The sequence below is a fragment of the Pelobates fuscus genome, chromosome 8 (assembly GCF_036172605.1).
Source record: "Pelobates fuscus isolate aPelFus1 chromosome 8, aPelFus1.pri, whole genome shotgun sequence".
NCBI classification, from domain to species: Eukaryota; Metazoa; Chordata; class Amphibia; order Anura; family Pelobatidae; genus Pelobates; species Pelobates fuscus.
The window spans coordinates 33,782,560-33,809,231 of NC_086324.1; the positions used below are offsets into that span (position 1 = coordinate 33,782,560).

General features: G+C 36.7%; 1 protein-coding gene across 1 annotated transcript in view; it reads right to left on the reverse strand.

Moving 5' to 3' along the window:
* DPP4 (dipeptidyl peptidase 4) overlaps window positions 1-26,672 on the reverse strand; it is a 72,279-nt gene that overhangs the window by 14,636 nt on the left and 30,971 nt on the right. The window contains exons 4-16 of the mRNA XM_063428616.1: window positions 18,956-19,060; window positions 17,860-17,951; window positions 17,651-17,725; window positions 15,540-15,592; window positions 10,591-10,663; window positions 9,437-9,557; window positions 8,226-8,386; window positions 7,738-7,841; window positions 6,303-6,438; window positions 4,807-4,845; window positions 3,496-3,600; window positions 1,855-1,922; window positions 492-539 (exon numbers count right to left, since the gene is read on the reverse strand). Of these exons, the coding sequence (XP_063284686.1) occupies window positions 492-539; window positions 1,855-1,922; window positions 3,496-3,600; window positions 4,807-4,845; window positions 6,303-6,438; window positions 7,738-7,841; window positions 8,226-8,386; window positions 9,437-9,557; window positions 10,591-10,663; window positions 15,540-15,592; window positions 17,651-17,725; window positions 17,860-17,951; window positions 18,956-19,060 (1,180 nt within the window). The remainder of the gene's footprint in view (window positions 1-491; window positions 540-1,854; window positions 1,923-3,495; window positions 3,601-4,806; window positions 4,846-6,302; window positions 6,439-7,737; window positions 7,842-8,225; window positions 8,387-9,436; window positions 9,558-10,590; window positions 10,664-15,539; window positions 15,593-17,650; window positions 17,726-17,859; window positions 17,952-18,955; window positions 19,061-26,672) is intronic.

The window sequence follows — 26,672 nt, forward strand, 5'->3', positions numbered from 1 at the left end:
TTTGAAACGAATGGACTTTGTGCTCAAACAACTTGGAAACCTAGAGAACTCTCATATAGGACCTAGAACTTTACTGAATTAGAGAAATTCAAACACAAGACATTATAATGCTGTGCTATTTTCTTCTAAAGGTTGCTTTGCACACAGATGGAAGAGGCAGTGGGCTGGTAAAAACAAAATCATAACACTGTAAAATAGGTACTTCTATCCGCTAATATTTGCATGCAGAAACAGAATTCTAACATATTTCCTACACATTTATTTAAAGTCTTCGTTCGGGTTTTCATTGTCTAATGGCCTACAAGCTAACCAAGACTAAACGCACAGATGTAGAGGTTATATCAAAGTCTTCTTTACTGAAAAATCTGATTTCGTCTTGCGTTTGTATATTCTAAAATTAAATTTATATGACAATCTGGTACTTGAATCCTACCCTAAGACAGATGAACATTATTTAACATTTGTTGTTAACCTCTAGAGATTTATCTTACTTGTAAAGTTGTCTTCTTGACGGGAATCCTTCATTACTTATATAATAGCTAAAAACAAAAGATAAGAAAAAAAAAAATATATATATATATATATGAACTGAAACAGGTTTTCATTTACTTTTTACAATGTTGATATTTTATTTTCAGGTTTGTACAGCAAGTTTATTTGATAAATGAAGCACCTGGAATGGATGTAGTTCAGAAGGTGTGGGCAAGTAACTGAAAATAAATCTAATAATATACCGGCTCAAATACATTTCTAAATCGTACAATTCTAATGAACCATAGTCCATCATGAAACGGTCATATTTCTAACATTTATTTAGTGTTTTCATCAACCATTGCTGCATATAGATTTGTGAAAGCATGAAAGAAGGCTACTTCAAAACAACCGGCATTCATTAATTTAATCAGTTATGCAAGTTGCTATGTGAATTAATTTTTTCCCACTTTGGGTGAGATATCAAGGCAAAGCAAGTACTGTCCTAGGCACAAAGTGGTAAATGTAAGACATTTTTTTGGTTGCTGTGACGACTGTTTCTTTACTTTGCCACCTTTTTTGCCTGCATAAATCTCCTCCTATATATATATATATATATATATATCTTTCTTATGAAAGGTTGCATCAACTCCTGGAGATGACTCAAGACTGACTTCAATGGAGATGCATCTTGAGTTTGTAGGCAAGTTTCCCAAAAAATATTTGTAGAAGGAACTTGTTAAGTGAGTTTATTTAAAAGTTAGGAATGTTGGGAAATGGAAGTGGATTTTCTTTTCAACCATCGGAAAAGTCACTTGGGTCAGTTGTGATGTTAGGGTAAAATTATATCTAGCTGTAGGATCGAATCCAACCAAGAATAGAAGAGGTCATTAGAGTTATTTTGTGATTCTACCATTAGCTTTTCATGTTTTTTTTTTTTAATTTTTATACAGTAGGACTAAATGTAAGGTTAGAGTAAGTTAATTAAATTTAAATTGGTGATATAGTACACATTATTATGTAATAATTTCTTTAGTGCATACAGAATGTAAAATACGAGATCCAGGATTTTAACCTCCAAGAGTCAGCAATAAATGAACATGTAAGCTTGGGAATAGTCACTGTAAGCTTGGGAATAGTCTTGTTTGAAGACAAGTAAGATCATTTATATTCTTTTTATCAAGTATGTGTGCATCCCGTTCAACATCATTTTGAAATCAGAAATGGACAATTTACAAAACATAACTGTTAATTAGGAGCACAGAACATTAACTCAATATTATTTAGTAAGGTATATATCCAAGTAATTTGTATGCTTTGGGATTAACTGGAAATATATTGTTTTGGTAAGTTTCCGATTGCTTTGACTTTCATTTTACTTACAGAAATTCACTGGTGAGCGAAGATATACCAGTTACTTCAAAACTTCCACTGGTTATAGGAATTGGAGCCTAAACATAAATAATAAATTGGTATCAGTCAGTGACATCTTAACATACCTCCCAGCTGTCCCTTATTAGGGAAAGACAGTCCCTATTTTGGGTCCAAATCGCTCTGTCCCTGTTTTCTGTTATAATGACCCATTGTTCTAGAAGCTCTATATTGTTTGTGTGATTGAGTGTATAACAGAACGTCACAGCAATAATTTGTTTTAGCAGGGTGCTAAACCTATTTTTCCTGTAACATTTTGTAACTGACCCATTTATTGTTAAGTTTTCCTCTTTATAATACATTATAAACATTAGGTCCGAATCAGCTTTTAGGGGTGTCCAAAAGACCCCACTTTTTAAAATTATATATAATTTTTTTGTGATAGAGCATCTGGGCATCACACCACCCTCCACTGACAGGGTTGATTTGTGTGTAGTTATTCTAGAGCAGGGATACTCCAGATGCTGTGGACCACATCTCTCACAATGCTCTTACAGCCTTAATGCTGGCAAAGCATCATGGAAGGTGTAGTCCAAAACATCTGGAGTGCCAAAGGTTGCTTATACCTAGTCTAGAGATACCCTTACTCTACAAAATAAACTTTTTTTTAGGCTATGAAACCACATTGACTGTAAGTGTATAGCAGATGACATTGCGTTTTATTTGGTTTCCATCTTGCATAACGTTCGGTGAAGTTATTATCCTGGTAAAAAAAAAAAATATCCAAGTTCCTTAACCCCTTAAGGACACATGACATGTGTGACATGTCATGATTCCCTTTTATTCCAGAAGTTTGGTCCTTAAGGGGTTAAGGAAAATCATTTGTAAAAGCAGCTCTTGCAACCTACTCTCGCAGCCTAGTCAATTACGGCTGGATACAATGTACAAGATACAACGGACTTAAAAGTAGAGCATGTTGACCGTTTATTAAACACTGGTTTGTAATGGACTCTCCATACAGAGCAATGTTATGTGTTTAATTCAGTGATTTTAGGTTCTGAAAATAACAACCCTATGATGTAGCTTGCTGTGAACTGCATTCTATTCATACATTTGTAAACCAGCACATTATCGGATTGCTTAAGGTCTATAAAAACTGCAGAGTTTACATTTTATGCACAATGAAAGATACAAAGCTATTTAAATGAGGAATGAGAATGTTGAATGTTTTTCAATCCACTGGAATAAAGACACTTGCACTGCACTTGTTACGATGAAGCCTACAACTTCACAAACACAAATTGGCAAGAAAATACGCAACGCCAAGACATATTGTTTCCTCTGGGCTGTTGAAAATTAACATATGCAATTATAAGTGTCATTATGGAAAGGGTTTATATATAGAACATACACATATGTGTGGTTTTAATTGTAACTATAGCTACCCTTTAATGTACAGTGACTGCTACCATCTGCATTGTATGATAGTTGGCCTGAGGGCTTAAATTAAGTGGTACTGTGCAGAGCATTCTAGGAAACATTGTAACCAAAGTGTCATTTTAACATTATAATAGAGATGAACGTTTGCTAGAAAAATGTTGTTATCCCAAGTTTAATGAAGCTAGGAGTGTGTAGCTATATAGAACTGCCTACCGCGTCTCCATTAAAGAAGTGAATATGCTTGAAGCCCTCTGCGTTGCTGATAATCTTATAATAAGTACTGTGGTCAGATGAAAAGACCGGTTCAGAAGGTCCAAACTGAAGAAAAAACAAAACAAAACATTTTTTTTTAAATATCTATTCGTTCATGACATATGGAGACAAATGTATTTAAATTATAATAATTCTAAAAACTGTTTCCAAAATTGGTTGCAGATGTACTGTTAAAGTGAAAGAGTATAATATAAATCTCGCTACAGTTGCAGAAGGCAAATACGCCTGTCTGACACTCACTTGCAGTAGATTTACATTTTAAAAAAAGTTTTATGGGAGTCACACAAACATGCATTAAAGTTTCAAAAATACCAATTATGGCAACATTTCGATATTAGCCAACAGCTGCTGTACTCAAATATGCCACAATGCGGCCTCGGCCCTGGTCACAGCCGCACACGAACCCCTAAAATTAAAGAGTGTCCATCTTTGTCCATTTCACATCTTGGGAGGTATGTCTTCAGTTTTAATGAGATTAGTTACGACTAGTAAAGGTCACTTTTACACCACCTGTTATAAGCATCAGAATTATTACTGTGCCAATATTGTTCTAGATTATACGCTATCATACATTTTCTAGGAAATTCAGTGTCAATCGGGACTGTCCCTAGAAAGATGTCCTCTGTTTGCAGTCACATTAAATATTATAATAGAGTAGCTGAAGATGTCTAAATGTATCTGCAAAAAATAAACCCGTTGCAATCTATGCTTTGGGGTTGCTAGATTTAAAATTTATTCAATTCATATGCAGCCAGACAAGCTAACAGGACGCCGGGGAGCACCATACACCTAAGTTAATAGATGAACACTTTTGATGTACAGGTATCTTCAAGTCCAAAAAATATTGACACAATTATAAATATAAAAATTTGCATTTACAAAATATTTATAATCACACAATACATTTTACAGACTACATTACTTCAAGATCTATTTGATATCTACTCATGGTTTTCCTACATTTCAAATTGTAGTGGGTTGAAGACAGACAAAACATTGACAATTATCAACATAAAAAAATGAATATACAGCAGCATGAACCCTGACAAGGTCACGGTAAAGTTTATTTTGAGTTGTTTTCAGATGACCTCTTCAAGAACTTGCAGCTGAAAAGCCTTAATCCACAACATGAGGTCATCTTGGCTCTAGAACTCATCAGTCAGTATCTTTGTAAAAAAACTTGGCAAGTACCCCTTTAAAGAAATATATACACTTGCAATGCATCTTTAAATGCTCAATAAAAGTACTTACATTTCCAACCCACCCAGTAGTACTCTCTTCACGTTTCTCCTGTTCAATACAAAGAAAAAAAAAAAGTTAGAAATTTTGCATCAAATCATATATTGAGGGAATCACATGATGCATGTAGGCATCAGATGTGTATATTATGCTGCATATTGATACTTTCATATTGTAAAAATGACGCATTATCAGCATACAACTGCCCCAACACGGTAGGATTCATTTATTTTAATTGGTGGAATAGTTAGAAGCATTGCATTGCTATCAGAGAGGGCAGATTATTTGAGTTTTTTTCCACAAATTAAATAAATGTTCTTTCCTGAAGTCTGCAAGATATAACTTATGGTACTTTCTTCCCACGATAATGAATCAATTCAGCATGTATCAGTTCAACAGGTATGAGGACGTAGAGCTTAGCAAGGCATCTGTGCCAGGTGTAGCGGTTATTAGAGCAGACACACACGTTGAATATTGATTTATTAACAATTGTACACTGATCCAGTTGCCAACGGTCTCATTCCTTAATGTCCTGTAACAAATCTACTTAAAATATGGCAAAACATAAATGATCAGTGTTTTTTTTTTTGTTCTATTCGGTTTTTACCACAGTATTCCTACTATTTCCTCTCAAAATTGTCCATACATAATGTCAAAAGCCGATGCCAACCTAAACAAACAGTCACCCCCACATACTCATGCACAGTGTCTCACCCACGTACCCCTCTCACCCCCTCCACCCATTACCTTCCCTTATCTCCATCTAGCACTCATAGCCCACAAACGGTTGCCTACAAGACAGGGTACAACATGAGAACCACAAACAACTGGCACAGGTACCCACCGTTAATGTATAGATGGCCCCAACATAATGAACACTAGTTTCCCCGCCTTCCAAAGGAACTCCGGAGATGGAGGTTGACACTTAATATTCCCCCCAACTGGGACCCAGGTCTTAGAGGTTTTAAGCTGTCCGATGTATATACTATATCAAAAGCTTAAGCTACACTTGATACCTTGACTGTGTTATCCATATCAGAGCTTAAGACCTCTCCAGATTAGCGTATAATGTTATGTAATTTAATGAGCATATAATGTTATGTAGCTGGCAAAAGTATTTTTTTCCTTTCTGTATTCTCAACTCATCTTTTATTGAAAATAAAAATCTTAAATATAAAAAAAAAAATAGTAATAATAATAATTTGTCCATACATAAGCAAATGTTATCCACAAAGCACTTCGACATAGCTACTGCAGCATGCTTTGCCCTGCATAGTACAGATAACTGTTGGAACAGATACTGTATGTAGACGTTAAATGCCAAACATTTGCTTTTTATAAATAGTAATAATGCTTTGGTTCTAGTTTGTCTGTCATCCTTAAATCACTGAACCGCCAACTGTATTATGAAAATTAATAAAAAGAAAATTTAACAACTTTGTAGCACCTGCTTTTCGGGTCAATATAGCATTATACATCATGCGGAGTTTAAGAAACATTGAACATACCAGTGGACAGCTCCAAATCTGTGTCGCTTCTGCCACATTACATACAGTAAGTATGGACACGTTCTGGATTCTCCGCAGCCATTGAATTGCCACTTTTTGGTCTGTCACCCATGTCAATGTACTTATATAGTGATCACTGAGATAATCAAATGAACATGGCGTTAATTTCATGTACAGTGTTTGAGTGTTACTTGAAACAGGTATAATTATACTAAACTTGATCCACAAGCATATTCGGAAGTAAGGATTATTATTACGTCCACGAATATTCCCTCAATCCTCCCCCATTCAATCCATTCTATGGGCTGAAATGGAGAAATTGGTAACCATTTTATTAATGCATTATTTATAGCAGTCCTCTGTTCCCTCACCCAATGAGCTGTAGACATAAGTTAATAACACAATCAAATATAGAACCCTGATTCTGAGCAATCTTGTGGTCTGTGAGATGATGGGTAGTTTATACGTCTAGTAGGCAGAGCACCGTGTAACACCATGTATCAATTCATGATCTTCTCAGTCACGTTACGAGCACTAAAGAATATATGTGTGTAAAATCATCAAAAGGGTTCGCATAGGTTTACACTACTTAGTCACTGGAAACTTAAACTGTAACAATTTTTTTTTTCTTTTTGGAAATTGAATGCTTTCAATTTTAGTAAACCTATGCAATAAATGTGTTGTGTATATAGATAAATGGATAATGACAAAATACTTAATACTAGCTGAGCAAGTTATTGCTATTAACACTATAGAAGAAGCCAAGTTCCTGAATTGCATTTATTGGTTAACACACTAGAGGGAGCAATACATCCAAATATCTCATCTATTAACACAAGCATTTTCAAATGTGTATCTCATGATGTCTGATTATTGTATCTTACAATATGTTTTAAGAATAAACTAAAAAAAGTTGTTCAGCACTCCTTATTGTGAATATATATATATATATATATATATATATATATATCCCTTTATTGTCAATAAAGGGATATCATCCTTTCTCAATAAGGAGTGCTGAACATCTTTGTTTGTTTATTCTGTGATAAAAATAAAATAAAAGTTAGTGCTCTCTCATACCATTGTTATTTACTTTATGTTTTGATCACAGGCTGACAAAGACATGCATTATATGTGTTACCCTAAGATTAAAGCAACTCTGGACCTAGACAATGAGAGAGATGCACAATAGTAAAATGTATGTAAAAAAAGGGAACTTAACACAATGTTAGGGTTTTGGAGACATTCGTAAATCATCCAAGTCAGTCTTGTGATTGGTTTTGAGACCTCTATAACCACTTGATGGAATTACTTTGCCATAAATGAAGGTTCCAGATTATGTATTCTATTATGCAAATTAAATAATATAGATGCATTTTTCCACAGCCAAATTAATAAGTCATGCATTTTAAAAGCACTCGTAAATCTTCCATACCTAGGTCTCATTTCCGCCGGTGCAAGGATCTCCTTTTGACTTATGTTTTGCAGAGACTCTGCATGCACCACAAACAGTCTTACGGTGGGATTTTTAGCTCCTGCCTTGGACATAAAACACACAAAATAAGTGCTTTGGGAGACTGATTGTTTCAAATAGTGATAGGAGCATAAATTATTTGACCAAAGTAGCACAGATATGGGCATCCAGTGGTGCCTACCATGCTCCAGTCACAGAAATCACCGGATGTTCAAGGATATCCGAATCATCACATGATATACTTTGTTGATGTTTTACAATGATGGTGCAATTCTAGGGAACATTTATGTATGATCGCCACTAAAGTTTGTAATTCACTTTGAATTCCTGACAATTTATTCTTTAAAAAAAAAAAAAAAAAAAAAAATCAATGACTAAAAAATACACAGGTTAAAATAAATCTGACATTCATTAAAATAGCAAAGAATTATTTCAATTTCTCAACAAACCTTAGGATACGGAATATGAATGGTCTGTGGGTACTGTTCAGATTCCGCACCATAAAATGAGTATTCCATTACTGGTACCTCACTGTCATTAAACTGAACATAGGACAAATACTTGGCATTCGGGGACCACCAAAGAGCAAAATTTGTGGAAAACATTTCCTCTGCAGATGAAAAGAAAGAAAAAGATTTGTTACAATATTTATGTTGTTGTTGTATTGCTGTTTGAAGCTCAATGGAAAGTTATCAAGCTAAGAAAAGGAAACTCCTAGAAGAAGTTTATAATAATCTTTTACAATCATATGTAACAATTTGAATTCTGTTCATTCATGCATATAAGGTTCCTGTTAAACTATAACATACGCGTCATTTAGTTAATTTGGGTGTTTTACAGGTTTCTTAATTGCTACATATTATGATTGATTTGTTGAGGATTGTAGTAACCAAAGCAATATTTTGTCCATCTCCCAGTCACTAATGTGAATTCTGCTCCCTAGAATGTGTTTATATTTTCATACATAGAGGCAGATAAGAATTATTGCAGTAATCTGCAAAAATAAGATCAAAGCCCACCCATCATCATATATGTCTTAGTCCTGCTTAACCTTTGCCTATACATTTGATTTATTAATAGGCAACACAGCACATGTTTCTGTATAATTATTCACTAAAGGGAGAATTGTCAGAATTCAATAATTGGTCAAAAAATAGCCAAACCGGAAACATGGCGGACTTGAAATTTTTTTCCAATTCAGCTGCATTAACCTTAAATTTCAAATTCACTTTTGACATTTTCCAAGTCAGCTATGCTTTTAGTTCAATTATTATGGCCTTAAATTTAAAGTTCAAGTTGAATTCACTGTGAATTCTCAGTTTAGCAAATAACCCTATTAGTAACTAACCCGGTATGTGCGATACTTCACACTTTAACTACAAGCCTCACAAATCGGTCCTTGAAAATTACGTGGAATCATTTTTGTCGATAGACAGAGGTCTTTTTGTGCATCAACACAACAGGGTTTTAACTTCTAAAAACCTTGTAAATTAACTTGGACATAAAATACTGAGCACCCATGTGTTCCTGTAGCACTGCAAAGTTTGCTCAGTAAAGGTAAACAAACAATATGACTGGCTCAGGTGGAATTAAAATATTGAGACTAATTGTTACAGGTTATAATAAAATTGATGAGGTTTTCATTCTCATTAAGATTTACCTTCATAAACCCAGTCTGGTATTCCATTCAAAATTTTGTTGTACTCTCCATCAGTAGTTATAGGTATGATTGGACCCTCCGGTGTTTCTTTAATGTAAATATTATTCTTCCAAACATATGCCTGAAAGCATATGTGTGAATCATTGTAACAGCGTTATGGCACCACATGAAATAAACAGAACTAAGTTGGATCTTAAAATGGAATTTTCCAATAGAACAACATTTTTTATTGAAGAATGTTTCACACCAGTACAGTCCAAGCAGGAATGAAGCAGAAGATAATGACAGAGAGTGAGCGTGACTGCAAGAGACAGAGACACACACACACACACAGTTTGTTCCTTCATGAAGCCCTGGGACATAGATATTCCAGGTTGATTAAGCTCTCTTGATAGGAGTCACAATCCTCAAATTTCCATGCTTCTACCATCAATTCACTGACATGCTGTAAGAGGTACTGGGGAGAGGGACACTTGGACGTTCTCTACCAATAAGGAGTGAGAATTAACGTGGTCAGTGATAAATAGTGACTAATGCATGGGAGTGTTAGAATGTGACTCCCATTAATCTTGGGAAGGATGGGGTATTTGAAGAATCTGAATTTATTTCTGTAATTCTTTGAGGACTAAGAAACTACTCTATGGGTGATGTTGGGTGTTGTGAGAGTAAGATTTTCATGTGCTAAGTATTTAATTAAGGACTCATGTGAATCTGGTTTTCGTAGGGAAAAAAAAAGCTAGTAACTTTCCAATATAAAAACAAAAATAAAAACATCTGAAAAGTGGTGAATTAAGAACAAAAGGTTGCATCCATCTGTGTGTTTATGCGCCTGGATTTTAGGTGGGAAGGATTTGAAGAGCAATAACCCTTTCCTGCATAACAGAGGGCATGCTAAATGCATTGACGATTATACTACTAGAGTAAATGCTTTTAAGTACATTTAATACAAACATTATGTGCAAATTATACTTGTTCTTTGTATTGCAGTTAAACGGTTGTCTGTTGTGTCATTATGACCTGCGTAGGTTTGCCTACTTAGATAAACGATTTAGTGAAATGATAAAATGACCACTAAATGCTGCAATATACCATAATGCTGTGCATTAATATAAAAGGCATTAGTGCTCCAATTGTGTACATTTGGATTATCTTACCAGTTTATGGCCAACTGGAGACCAGGTTATGTACTGAATGTTGTGAGGAAGTTCATTATTTGTTACAAGTGCTCTAAAATAAAAACAAGAAAAAGCAATTAAAACAGACACTGTGCTAAATACAAACAAGCGCATGTAAGATTGTCATCAGTATTAAGCTGATCTTGCACAGAAAATATTCTAGAGAAATTTATGTGTGTGTGATAAACCAGTTTATAAGAATTGTAAATTCTACCTGGTAACGGTTTATTGTCCCTTGCATTTGCGTTTCAGGTGGAACATATAAATAACTGTCTATGACACTCATTTTATGGAGAGGTTTATCATAAAATACAAAATAACTTATGTAAGTGCCCCAATTAGACGCACTCATTGTAACCATGACATAATAAAGTGTCATTTAACATTCAATAAAGCATTTCTTAAGGACTCCACCAAAATCAAAGATATCACATCACTGCAACCCGTTTCACTCTTTACTCAGGGAAACATGAGGAAAATCCACATTGTTACATGTGATTAAGAAGAAAATAACCTTAATAACATTGAAACCAATCTTCTTAGAATTGTCTTAGTTGGTGGTTGGAAATTATTTTCTTAATGAGATTGTCAAAAAAATCAAAAATACACATGAGCTTGCCATACAGCTGAAAACGGAAGTAATTTGTCCCAGAAATACACTCCATTTGGAAACCAACAAGAGCGGGGAGAGAAACGAAAGGACAGATATCCACTTTTAGCTTAAAGTCACAAAAGGGGTTTCATCAACCAATATCTTTTCTGTACCATTAATTCTTTTTGGAGACTTTCCATTGTGGTATGATAAAGATAGGTCATACATAGTTACATAGCTGAAAAGAGACTTGCGTCCATCAAGTTCAGCCTTCCTCACATATGTTTTTGCAAAAAACCTAGTCTGAAGCGCTTCCAATTTTGCCACAAACTAGGAAAAAATTCCTTCTTGACCCCAAAATAGCAGTCAGATGTCTCCTTGGATCAAGCAGCATTACCCCACTAATTAGTAATTATATCCCTGTATGTACAGGGTTGCCATAAACAATATGGTTCATCATTTAGAGCAAAGGCAACACATGTGAAAGTCAAACAGGATTACACCGTAATCAATGCTGATCATCTAACTTCTACTGTTGTTCTACACTTGACCACTATTAACTCTTGAGTGCAAGTATACATAAATCTTAAACTATGCATCGCAGTACACATTTTGGGGTAACACTTATTGTTTTTATTTGCTTTTGAAAATGAACTTGTGATGGCCTCCAATTCTATTAAAAGTAAATCAGGGTTGGGGGATGACATGACGACGTGACCACGCATCTAGAGGTGGGGCCTAGGGAGTTGATGGACCGGCGGCTGAATGCAACCACGAGGTAGTGGCGTCTGAGTCTGAGTGGATCATGGCAAGAGATCTTAGCCCACAACAAGAAGCTCTCTGCAGGATAATAGGAGACAGATAATCCCCACCTGAATAAGTAAAGAAGGCGAGACGGAGGAGATTTGCACAGATAAAAACTTAAAATATTGGAAGCTATCCCATGGCGAAAAAAAGTTTGAAGACTGTAAACAAAAGTAATAACATTAAACCCACATGTGTTTAAAAGCTAGTAACTTGGGACTGTAAAGTAATATCTGCCAATAATCCGTATTTATACTTGAACTATAATCTCCCAAAACATTCTGTGAGTTGTGGAGAGAAAAGTAAAGTGGAGGATGATATGATTACCAGAAAAAAAAAAAAAAAAACGTGAGAAAGCCCCAAATTACCTCCTCACAAAAAGCTCTTAATGCCGTTCCAATTTACTATAAATTTGTAATATAATTTAAAAAACAAAAAACAATCAACCTAAAAGCAAATTAAAATATAGATAAAGATTTTAAAATATTCATATTATCAAGAAGCTGTGGGTGAAGAAAATAATAAAAGTTCACGATAGGAACTGCATAAGAGCGATTGAATTAGAAGGTAGAGAGAAACACAAAGAAATAACAAAAAGGGGCTATCAAACTAAGCAGTGAAATAAATGGCTACTGCAAAGACCCCAATTAAAAAAGAACTTAAAAAAAAGATACACTAGATAAAGGAGTATCATCCTTTTTCTCTCCTCAAAACAAACAAAGTGGAGATAACTCGTTACTAGAAGAATCTCTTATGGAGGATAGGAGAAATTTGCAAGAATTTATCAAAAAACTCATTTGGAAAATCAAAAAAACTTTTAAAAGGGAGATCAACATTAGTACATGCCAACTAAAACATAAATGGAAGAAAATTGGTACAAAAATAACTGAGATGGAAGAAAAATTATGAAAAAAAATGGAATTCCAGTACAAGATGGTTACCGAGGTACAAGAGAGAATGAAAAGTAGCCTTAAAAAAAACCTGAGGATGTGTATGTATGCTGAGGATACCATAGTGATCCTGATCGATCCTATTGTTTCCGTTGCTCATCTAAGGAATGAGCTAAGTGCAGGGAGATATCCAATTACAAGATAAATATAGATAAATCAGTGGTTATGTTCAAAAACTGTGATACTGATATTAAAAAAAAATATATTGGATATGTATGGCTTGTGAGAGGCTAAAGGGAGTTTTAAAATACTTAGGTGTTATGATTTTTGACAAAACAGACAGAATTGTAGAAGATAATGTTTTTAAACTGATAAGATCAACAAACCTAACTTTAAAAAAATGGAATACTTTGTTATGAGTTGGTTAGGAAGAATTAATATTATTAATGCCTACATACTCCACAAGTGGACTTATTTTGTTTTAAAAATAACTCCACTAAAGATACCAGACAGCTGGTTAGAGATTATTCAGAGAAGTTTTAGAAACTTTGTGTGGAGAGGGAAGAGACCCTGTATCAACTTGGACCAGTTGACAAATAGCCCGGGTCAAGGTGGCATGAATTTCCGCAATGACAAAGAACACTACGAGGTCAGTATAATACACCATATTTAGATTTGAACTAAAAAAGAAGTGAGAGAAACAGGCTGGTTTATATTGGAAACGCAGTCATTGAATAATAGTGATATAAATAAACTCGTTTGGCAGGATAAATGATATCTAATATTGAAAGTAAAACATAGGATCTTATCTCACATCTTTCCAATATGGTTCAAATTAAGAAGAAAGGATGAAAAATAATGAAAAAATATATGGCTTCATGGAGTTGGAGACATTGGAATCTCTTACAGATGATCTAAAGTTAGATCTTTGGAGGGAAAAGAATATTAAAGATTTAAATAATATAATGAAGGAGGGAAGAATGAAAACTTTTGCATTTCTAGTGCTTGAATATAATTTATCAAAATATTGAATTACCTAAGAGTTAAATCACTAATTTCAAACAATTTTGAAGAGGGGAAAAGTAAAAATGATATATATGCATATGAAACAAATTTTCAAATTGAGGAAGACCCCAAAACTCTTATGAAAATGTTATGCGCTGATCCAATCAATGTCTCAAACCACTCTACCAAAATATTTAAAGAAAATGGGAAACTGAGTGTAATATTAATATTGAGGTTTGTGTCTGGGGGAAACACTAGCAGAATAAAGAAGAATGTCCATAATATTATATTGATTGAAACCTTCTACAAAGTATGTAATAGGTGGTACTTTGTTCCAACCAGACTAAATAAAATCTACCCTAGTACTCCCAATGTGTGTTGGAAATGCTTGAAGGTGGCCAGAAGTTATCTTCATACATGGTGGAGTTGTACAAAAATCAAAAAGTTATGGGATCACGTCTGTGACAAACTCCCCATGAGTTTTTGGAGGGGCCTGCTTCGCAGCCTCCTGCATTATGGTTATGGCCCCTGGGGTTTATTTCCATTTATAAATTCTATTTGGGCTTATTGGATTTTTAAAACACTTTTCTGCCCCTTCAATTCCATGGGAAAATTTGCCTCTTCCCCTCCCTTTTTTCCTGTCCTATTGTTCTCCAACAGGGCTTTGTCCCAGGGACACTGCCAGACCAGTTGAAACTGGCTGCTTTGTCCCTCCTCAATCTCTCATCAGCCCTTGCTATTGTTTAACCCCATGGCGATCAAACTGTATTTGTGAGATTACTATGCTCTTCATACTCGCTTGGATAATCACTAAGCTCTTTTAAGAGCTTGTTCCTGCTTCACTCTCTGGGGGAAAGAGAGGTTCACCCACTGGAACCTGGAGCCTTGTTGTAGGTCCAGGGTGGGTAGGAGACGGCGAGACCCCAACCAAGCTGTGGCAGTTCGTGGGGTCTGTGGTGATTATGGTCTCTGGTGGAGTGTTTGGAGCCCTCAGGAAGCGCTAGGAGCATCCTTGAACGGAGGTACCCAGCCCGGTTGCCAGGTGATCCGTTACAACGTCTATAAAACTTTATGTTTTATCGATGAGATTAAAATTGATAAGACAGCATTATTACATTTGGGCTGGCCAGACCTAACAGGATCTCAATACTATTTGGTTACACATGGCTTCCTGGCCGTGAAGATTCTTATAGCAAGAAACTGGAAAAGACCTATAGAAATCAACTACACTCAATGGGTAAAAAAAAAATCGAACATTCCAATTAAAGATGGAACGGAGTACAAGTTGGAGAAACAATTCTTCAGACAGGAGTAAAATGATAAGAAAGAATTTTCTTGATACAGTACTGGCACTTATGTAAAGTATGAGTAAAATATGCACTTTAAAAAATTTGTAATATAAGGTATTTTTCTTTTGTAAGACGAGAACATTTTTAATAAAGAATATTTAAATAATAAAAGTAAGCAGGGTTGTTCAATAACATACTAATTTATGGGATTTTAAAGTGAATATTACAATAATACAAAAATAGACAAAAAATACTCCAAAATCAGCCATGCAGGTCTAAATTTTCAAACTCACTATAAAATGTGTCTTCTCCTATAATATGCTATAAAGAATGAATAAAACAACTTACCTTTTCTCAATATCAAAAATATAGTATGAAGCTTCATATGAATGTCTCCATATCTAAAAAAGAAAAACACACAAAGTAAAATTGAAATGTACAACAGAGGCCACCATTATGTGACAGCAAATTTAAGGTAACTTTTTTGGTTTATATGTAGTGCTTACATTGCTGTATGGCAGATATATAGCGGTTTTCTTCGATATGGATGCCTAATCTTTTAAAAACGTATGTGCTTTGATTCATTGATATGTCAGAGGCAGAGCACATAGGTCCTCCATCTCTCTTCTTTCCATATAGCCAGCAGATATTGGCTGATTTCTGCCAATTCTGTTTTTTTTTTCCATAGTACTGGTTAATTCACTTATTGGTTTGTAAGATTATTTGATCAGGATGAGATTTAAATCTCAGATGCCACCTACATTCCCAAAGAAAATCTAGTTTGTGATTTGAAGGTCTTGCAAGAACATCATGAAGTACAATTCTCACTCCCTCAACAAATAAAAAATTCAATTACCACATAAAGATTAAAAAACATGTCAAAATAAATCTAAAAAGGAAAACCAGAACATTTGCAGTCACATGGAGAGCCCGTAGTTGATAAATTGTCTGAATCCGTAGTTGAGAAGTTGTAAAAGTCATACCTATCGCTGAGGTCACCTTCCATTCTTTGTGCCATCAAGATCATTAGATATATAGAACAACAAAACAAAAACAGAAAAACAAAAAAGCCAACAACCAATGTCTGTTAGATAGCAAGGAGAGAATGAAGGAGGAGGAATCATCGAGGCTCTGCTTGAAATTTACATGGTAAAGAGGCAACGCTCATCTTAAAACAGGTGAGGGCATCAGGACAGAACACTTAGTTTTTTTTATATATATTTAGGCTTCATCAAAAACTACAGTGGGAATGCAGTGCTTCAATGGAGGTGGTGGCTGCAAAGTATAATAAATCTAGCTGAACGCCATGCTTTCGCTCAGTTCTAAACACTGAATGAAAGACATGGCTGCTGGAACAAGTAAGGAGACATGACAAGAGGCATGGGTATGTCTACAGTTACATTTTTCTACACAGTCTCCAATACTTAAATGCCAGATGTAGATTAATAAACTAACAAAAAAACACACACACAAAAAAACAAGTGCTTTAATGTCAGTGACAGTTGCAGGAACAAGGTACAGAATGTTCTTAAACAGAAGAATGAACATGTAAAAAGAGAGTACTGACTATGTTCAAGGCGTTAAAGGGCCTTGTGTGCAAAATACACTCATGTATGCCAGGCATGACCACTGCAATTTTCAGGCTTGCCAATTTCCATGAAAAAAATCATGGGCATCTGCCTTCAAGCAGGTGCAACATGAGCATATCCTCACCCAGGCAGCCGCCTTTTGGGCACTCCAGAAGAGGAATACAAAAAACTGTGCTGTGCTTTTTTGGGTTTTTACTAGGCATTTGCCTACCAGCTCAGTAAATGCGTACTCTGCCCAAATATAGTGGTCAGAGGAGGAGAGGTAGGAAGGGAGCTCTATACTAACTGTGCACCTCCTGCATAGATCTCTTGCATGCCCTATATAGGTGCTTGCAACTGGGATACAACATTGCTCCAGCATTACTACAAGGTCAAAGTGGGAGCTTTGCAGGAAGAGCTCAAGGATCATAGCAACTCCATTAAACCCCAGAGAGAAGATTCAATCCAGCCCTCCCAAGCACAGGTAGAGAGTTTAACGTGGATCACAAAAAAAATATAACATTTATTTTAAATGTAATAGAATGTGAATGAATGTGTATGTTTTAATAGCTCCGAGTTAGGGAGCCATCTACTATTATGATCTTCATTATTTAGCTATATAGGCAAAGGCAGCCCTCCCTCCATTTGTAGACTTGGTATCCGGACCTCGTGGAAAAAAGGTTGCAGACCCCTAATCAATGCTATGCGAGTGATAACTTTTGTATTTCAATTTTACTAAAGGAAAAAATGTTAAGATTTCAATCCTGGATATTTTCATGTACAGTTACACCAATCACAAAGTGCCGCAGTAGACTGCTAGCTGACCGAGGATAATGAGAATGAAGGCATCTCTGCAAAATTCTCTGATTCTAAAACTAGATGTTCTCATACCTTTACATAATTGTCCTGAAGTAAAGCATATTTCCTATCTGGAGACAGTAAGTAGAATGATGCATTGGTGCTTTCCTGTCAAGAAAGAATAAATAAATCTGAATCATTTTATCATGTGTGCCAATTGAATATCAAACGGATATTGCAACAAAAAAAAAATTTAAAAGATTATTATATAGTGTTAATTATACAGTAGAAATACAACATACTATTGTGGTGTTTGATAGAATTTCTGTTGTTGCTTTAGAGTCGACATTGAATAGAAGCAAGTTGTTTTCTTTTCGATATACATACTCATTTTCTAAAAAGAACAGAGGTGAAAATTAATTACGCTGTAATTATTGCAACATAATATAATATAAGCACTGCCCAAAGTACTTGTAAGAAATAAACCCAAAACCAGTATTAAAAGTGGCATTTTGCTACAGGAGATATGACGACTGCTCTTGCTTTCTTGCCCATAACAATTTACTTATGTGGAGTACATTTTCCAGTCTGGCAGAGCATCATGGGATATGCGGTTCTCTCTTTCTTGCTGATAACAGTTTACTTTTTGTGGACTACAAAAAGTCTGGCAGAGCATCATGGGATATGCAGTCTACAACAGCTTGAATACTAAAGGTTTACCATCAATGGCGATGGGTTAAGAGGACATCTCATCCCACATTGCGAACAGTCATAGCCCAGCTGCAAAGCTAGTTCCACAAGGAACTACATATGTTTACCACATTATATTAGGACTCTTGTTCTATGATGATGGCTGGTATCATCTGTAGAGTGTTTCTTATCTCCTTAAGATGTGCCCATGAAGTTAAATAAGGATTTAGGAATAAGGAGGAGAGACTGAAACGTGTTGGACCAAAACAGTTCCAAAGACTGGAGTTTCCTACCACAACATTCTACAAACTTCTTAATTTATATCAAGATAAGGGTAACTTGCAAAGCTTCTAGTTTTGATCCTTAATTTTAAATATAAAAAGGTCAACATTATGGAGCAAAAAACAATTCCGCTGAAGGTCATTTTGACCTGCTGACCTATATGGGACAGAGGCCAAATTCCTAAGCTCCACAGTCCTTTACAGTAACATTCCTTTTATCGAGATATATAAACCGATTACAAAAAAGCTCATTCATAAACCCATTTTTACTTTTTGCAAATGACCATTCACTTGGTAACATTTGTAATAGCATGCTTTGAAAAGATAAAAATAATAAAAATTACTATTTAAACAAATATCCAAATTAAAACAATTTTTCAAAATGCAAGGTTTCTTTTAAGAACTTAAAAAAATAAAAGTAAAGTACCTGAAACCCACTGTGCACTAAATGATCTATATCGGAGACCATCACCAAAATAGTCTTCCAACGTGTATGTTCTCCGGGTGTCACTATCAGCATCATCCTTGTCGTCTGTAGAAAATAAAATGAATTAGGTTTATGATTTCAAAAATAATTGAAAATTATTGTAGGCAAATAATATGCCATGCAAATCAAGAAAGTAAAGATGGTTGGTAATTAATGTATGAAAAAAATAAATACAAAATAAATCAAATCATCAAGTTGCTAAAAGTAATTAAGAAGTAAAAAAACAAACAAACAAAAATAAGTCTGTATTAGAGAGCTGTCACTCAACAAGACCTGTAGATAGACAACTAGATATAGAGACAGATCATTTATAGATACACAGATCTATAAATACACAGATCTACAGGCAGTCATATATAGATATTTAGATCTGTAGATAGACAGATAGACTGATCTACAGAAAGCTCACTCACTGGAATGCATAACCTGTGAGCAAATAAGCCTAGGTCGTGGGATTTCTCTAGAACAATTATTAATTGAATCTTATTCAAACCTGGCTTAATACATCACCAGTTACCAGATCCTGACCCAAGGCACTCTAAACTTGTAGAATTTTCAGAGGACCTTCCACGCACACTTTTTCAGGGAGTACTCCCACTAGGGTGCTCAAAAACAGTCCAACCCAGACAAATCCAGTGAAACAAAAAAGTAGGTTTGGGCACACCAAGTAGTCGACTTTACTGTGGAGTACAAAAATCTAGACAACGTTTCGGCTCCCCTGAGAGTTTGACATTTTTTGTTCCAAGACACTATAAAGACATGCGATTCATTACCTCACGTTTCACGTTTGCAAACAATCCTATGGTGCTCAAATCCTTCTACTTCCAAAAATACTCCAACATCTCCAAAAGACAATTCTCAGAAACTTCTACTACAATGAATGATGCAAGCCTACCTTTCTACTCTAAACCTGGGAATCGGTCTCATACTCTATATTAGGGTCTCCCGACTTTGTTCTCAAGCCACACTCAGTGAAGGATTTAGAAAATGGCCAAATTCTGTACCAACTGTAGATACGGACAAACCCTGGGTGATGAACTACCAGTGAGTAGCATCCAGACAGCTTAATTGGTTTCACACTTTAATTGGGACTTACGTAGATTTTACTGAAAAAAATATATACTTCATAAGAAGACCCTGGGCGCTGTTCATGTGTGCTTAGCAAGTCTGATGTTATGGATATTTTGCTCAGTAATAACACTGGTCGTTTGAAATAAACTGTGAAATGAGAAGGACCTTAATATGTAGAAATTTCCAAATTGTAAATTGAACTTTTTTTATTTAGATGATTTATTTTTGCATTGACTAGTCATTACATCGGTTCAACGAAATGCGCATGTAAAGTGAACGCGTGTTAATAGGTGTCACAGCACCCCATGCAGGTTAGATACAGTAATTACTCACACAACTTAGCTAGGGAAACAACCCGTCAATGAGTATTCATATTATATATAAAACATATAGAAATACCCTAGTAAAAAAAAAACAACCCAAAAACGAGTGACAAAGGCCTGGTTGATAAACCTTCATTGAGGGTCTACTATATCTGTAACCTTTGCTTCTCATGGCTAGGATGGCTAACATTGAAGCTGTGTGTCTATAGCCTCCTTCGTCGAGATCTCGCAAAGGGGTGAAAGGGAAGAGCCAGAAGAAAGAGAAGTTGGAAGAATCCGTGAAAGAGAGAAGGAAAAGAGAGAAGAAAAATAGTAGAAGAAGAAGGAGTAATCGAAGGGTAGCAAAAGTTGGGTGTTGTGGGAAGATCACTCACTACATGAGGCATTCTCCTAGGAAGGGTGACACAACTCAACTCCAATAGAGAGGGTGGGATCCGTCAAGGTGCTGGAGCCAACTGCAACCCCAAAGCTCTTCCCATAGACGTGCGCAGCCTATTGCATGAGGATGTGCACCCTAAAGCACAAACACACGCCGCGTATATATATATACACACACACACAGCTGTGTGTGTGTGTGCGCTGTGTGAGGGTGGTGTTAGCGTGCGGTGTGTGTAAGAGTGCTGTGTGTGTGTGTGTGTGTGTGTGTAAGGGTGCTGTGTGTGAGGGTGCTGGTAGTGTGCTATGTGGGTGAGGGTGTTTGTGCTGTGTGTGAGGGTGCTGTGTGTGCGCGTTTGTGAGGGTGCTGTATGTGTGCGGGTGCTGTATGTTTGTTGTTTGTGTTCTGTGTGTGTGTGGGTGCTGTATGCTGTATGTGTGTAGATGCGGTGTGTGAGTGCTGTATGTGTGTGGGTGTTGTATGTGTGTGGGTGCTGTATGTGTGGGTGCTGTAAGTGTGTGGGTGCTGTGTGTGTGAGTGCTGTGTGTGTGAGTGCGCTGTATGTGTGTAGATGCTGTGTGTGTGTGGGTGCAGTTTGTGTGCTGTATGTTTGGGTGATTGTGTGGGGACCATTTAGACTTACCGTATGTAGGGAGGGGGGACCGTGCTGCTGCCATCCCTGGTGGTCCAGTGGAGAGTGAACTCTAGCATGCTGGGCCGCGGCAACGCTCCAACCTCGCAAGAGGAACTCGGAAGAGCTGCTGGCTAGAGCTCCCCGGGTCCTCTCCTGCCTCCCTTCCTTTGGGTCGGTGCGGGAGATCTTTGATCTCCACACCGGCCCATGGAGGCTTAGAGCAGAGCTGGTGCTCGGATACCGCCGGCTCTACATGAGCCGACCGGTCTCAATCCATAGGTTTGCCACAGGGATTAGGGTGTGCCCAGGCACACCCCGTGCGCACGCCTATGACTCTTTCCTTTTCTAAACATTCAGATTAGAAAGCCAAGGTTCCCAAACCTTTTCAAATTTTCAAGAGGACCACCTATCCACAGCAGTCAATTTGTCCATGAGGCAAGTACCCTTAACTTTGTGTATTACCAAGATCATTGGAGGCGTGCAATCTATTAACAATGCATGAGGTACATTATAAATGAAACAGATTGTGCAATAAAAGAAGTGTAAATACTAGCTCTCACTTTACAGGATGTGCTTAGGAAGGCTGTGTAAGTCACATGCAAGGAGTTGTGGCTAGGGCTGTGTAAATAAAGTGATTTAACTCCTAAATGTCTGAGAATTTAACAGTGAAACTGCTGGGGTATGGTGTACACACAAACTGCTTCATCAAGCTAATGTTTCATGTAGAATTAAAAATCATCTTTAAATAGAACAAGCTTTTGTTTGTAGAAAAAAAAACCAAGGGGTGAATAGGGCAATGTTAAGGTCTATAAAAATAAAGATAGTTTGATATAGCATGTTTGTATGACAAGGTTGTGAGATGACAAAATTATGAACAGAAACATCTCATCATTTGACTTGCTGGTTGTAGATGAAGAGACGGGATAAGAAACAAAGTTGGTGGAGTCCTGTAAATGGATAGTATGCCTCATGTGGCATTAAACTATAGTATCTGCATTCATATGAAAAGGTATTCTTTAAATTCCATTTTTTTATACTGATAGAATACTTGCAATATCCAAAACAAAGCTAGAAAAAAAGTCTCTATGTTAAAAGTAGATTAATGTAGATCAATAGATTTGACATTAACAACTACATCAGTTTATGTTTTGTCCAAGATCAGATATTTGAAGATCAAGGACATCAAACATTTCAAAGAAAAATATATGTAACATTAGAAAGGACACACCAGGAACATATTAACGGTGTCAGTTATCAAAGAATAGCTACAGGTTTTTAGATCTAATTCTAAAGATAACAAGAAAAAGCTTAAATCTCAAAAGTGCAATCTGATAAAAAAAAAAAAATGTAAACACTAAAATGAAATATACTCATATATAAACAAAAAAAATCCATAATATAAACTGTTAAGTAGATATACGTTATGCTTACTAATTGAAGTAACATTCCAAAGTGTCAACACCAAGTCTTAAGATAAATATGATTTATAATATTACTAAAACATTTTTCATTAGCGATATACCAATCGAGCACTTTGAGGCTCTGTGGGGTTTAGGACTGTGGATTTTAAGACATTTTTTACATTCGTTTCCAGTTTAAAGGTGCTGAAATGGTCTTAAGATGAACAGGATGGAGAACAAAACATCATAAAGTTATTCAACACTTCAAAGATTTCTCACCATCTTCTTTGATCAGGCAACTGATACAGGGTTATTCACTAAAAAGTGAGAGAATTGTAGGGATTCAGAGTAAATTGAAAGTGAATTTCAATATTTAGGCCAAATATTTTTAAAACCGAATTACAAGGATCGAGTTTGTAACACTTAAATGGATTAGTAAATGCTGAAAAGATTTAAAATAAGTCCACCAATGAGTTCTGCAGACATCATAAGAAACCATAAGATGAAAGGTCAAGGTCCATGTCTCTAGAACTCCAGAAATGGCACTATGCTCACATTCTCTGCAAACAGAGGCCACTGTGTTGGGAATGGTTAAGCAGCAAGAAACCTGACTGTATTAGAAAATATCCCTAATTTTAAAGGAACACTATGGTATTGGGAATACAAACCTGTATTCCCAATTTTGAAGTCCCCCTGTCCCCAGTTGTATTGAAATGTCTAATTTATCATAAACATTAAACAAGAATGATTTACATACATTTTTCCAGTGCTGGTCACTTCTAAACTTCCTGCGCTAAAATAAAGGTGTCATGGCCTCATCTGCAATTGTCCAATGCAATGATGACAGTTCCCTGATGTCTCTAAAAGCAGGACACCGGGAAACTAAGACAAGATGGTGGGACAGGACCCAAAAATCGTCACGATCACACCAAAATTGGAACAGCTGGGAATCATGCAACTGCACCCAGACAACTTCATTGAAAGTGAAGTGGTCTGGATGCCCATAATGACCCTTTCAGGATGCAGCAAACTACATACTCCCGGTTATACAGTGTGTATCACTGAACACGGTCCCTGTTCCTCCAAGGCATTTCCTGTGTGAAAGGCTGATGGTGGGTAGATGGACATTATCCCATCCACTTCCTGTCTGGCCTCACCAAAAGACACTGGAGGAGCTTTGACCCTCTAGAATTAATTCTGCAATTCTGGTAGCTAGGATAAGATGACTAGAATACAGAGGACACTGGCCAAGGCTTCCAATATTTGTCTCTTTACACCAGCCCACTTAACATCCAAAAACGCACATCATAAGAGATTAAAACATGTACCCCTACAGGACATGCATCTGTAGGCAGATGCCTACTCTTGCTAATGGGAAATCTGTCTCCGACTTTAGAGCCTGTTTGATTTCAAATATGTATAGTATGTAGTATAATATAATTATTAGTAGGTGCACTTGTTGGATAAAATAATTACGTTGCTTGAAATGGACAGACACAGCTGTTAGAAGTAATCCTTCTTTGAAAAAAGGGTTGAGGCTTAAAGTACCGGACATACTAAAATAGAATCTGGATATTGGAACTCTATTAAAAAAAGAAAAAGTATTAAAACTTCTCAAAGTATGTGGTGAACACTATATGAGGTTGGTCATCATAGACCACACACCTAAACATGGTGTATAACCAAACTGTTATGGAAGATCCTTTGTAAACAATTAACAAATAAATGAAAAATTCAACTTGTCTTAATTAAGAGGGTTGTATTTTTTTTTTCTAGCTATACATAAAAGCATTGTACAGACAAAATGCAGAAAAATGCAGATCATTATCATAATAATTTGAAACTGAAGAGGTTGTAGAAAAAAAAGCGGGGGAGGGAGGGGGTTGTCAAATAAAACTGTTACTAAAATGATGTAATGGATTATGGAAAGTACTTTTTAATTGTAGATTATACTAGCTTTAGTGTAACTATAATCTTAATTTTATTAATGACAGGAGGCGAATATTTGCTTAAGTCTCTCTTTACTAGAACTCCACAGCAGCACATTAACATAGAGATAAAAACACCAGAGACAAAAAAAATCAGGAATCTATAAAAGGCTTCTCCCAACTAACTATTTCCTCTTTCACGCTGCGACAAATAAAGTACATGAACAATACACCACAAATACAATAACAGGAGAAACAAACATAACGATGAATGCCATGCGAACTTGAAACCGTGGAACCAGTGGGTGAAGCCTTGACCTTTATCCCGTAGAGTAGTCGGATCTAAGAACTGTAGCTAAACCATTAAACTGAAACGAGATAAACAGTTGAAAACACTGATTAGCGAATTAAATGTACTGAGAAAACATTAATCCCCATCGTAAATACTGACAGTATAATATCCCAGATAGTGAAAAAACCTGAATCCCCATCATAAAATACTGATGGTACCGTGTCCCAGATAAACCCCAACTCCCCCAGATAACCAACCTAGCCCAGGAGACCAGGTGAATAAACAACAAGTCAGTCAAACCAACAAACAACAAGGGGAGGGAGAAACGGGGAGGGAAATATTCACCTCCTGTCATTAATAAAATTATGATTATAGTTACACTAAAGCTAGTATAATCTACAATTTTATAGCATGACAGGAGGCTTCATATTTGCTGTTTTAACGCTCGGACAGCAAAGACCAAAGAAACACGATCCGCCGTACCAACCTAAACTCTATGAAGATAGCTCCTCATAACAGGCAGGAAAGCATACAATGTCTTGGAGAAAAACGCCCGACATGTCGGTACCTGAAGTCGCCGTGTTACGCACTGAAGTGAACCGAAAAAACCTATACGCCCCGCCAATGCCAACCACAACAAAGCGGTACATGAAGGGCGAGAAAAAGGGAAGAACCATTTAAACAAATGGTGACGTCGAACACCGCCTAAAGGTGGGAGCGCTACCAAAGTAAGAATATGACCCTCGGGTCCGACTAAGGCTGAAAGGCAACTAAGGTCCGAACCGCAGAACCCATCTGAAAGAAAAACAAGGTATAATTAACTGAAATTAATCCAGAATCAGTGAATGGGCAAAACCCGACAGAACCCACCATAGGAGCATGACAAAAAAGTTTGTACCCCCTGGGGAGATGAATACCCGTCCTCAGGAATCGTAAAGGGAATTCTAAGCAGAGCGAGGCCCGCCGACAACAGTCGTACGCGTTACCTAATCTAATTAATATGGCAGTCCCCGGTAATAAAGTGACCGAACAATACCAGAACCCTGTAAAAGCAGTAGCAAAATTAGGAGATCAAACTACGTCAGGGTCGCCATGCAGACCAAAGTCTCACAATCCCCAAGATCAAATGAGCAAGGGTCCAGGGAATCCAGGAACTAGGTTCGACTCTGCCGAAACGGAGATCATAATTCCAAAGTACCAGCAGACCGAGGCACCTGTAGAAAGGTCCTGAGACCAAACAAACGGAGGAGACTCGTCCGCATCTCCGTGTCGAACACTCCTGGAGGGAAGCGTCCATCGCTGAGCAAACGGGTCCGTCATCCAACCGAACTGGTCGGGGCCTGATGGGTCCTCCTCCGTGGACTAAAGTATTGATTCCGGGTCCTCCCAGAGAAAACTATTCCATATGTACGAGAACTCGGGCAGAGGAGAGCGTAGGGGTCACCCCCTTGCATCCAATCCGCACTCCAGGACTCCACTCCTTAAGATGTAGAGGAGGTCGATATTTCCCTGGTTGAAAAAAAACGAAATCCAGGGACTCGAAACAAGGGAAAACGCAGGGAGTGTCTGACCTTTCGGTCCGGGAGGTACCTTGCAGGGGGGTCTGGCAAGCCCGTCTAGGTAGACCGTACAG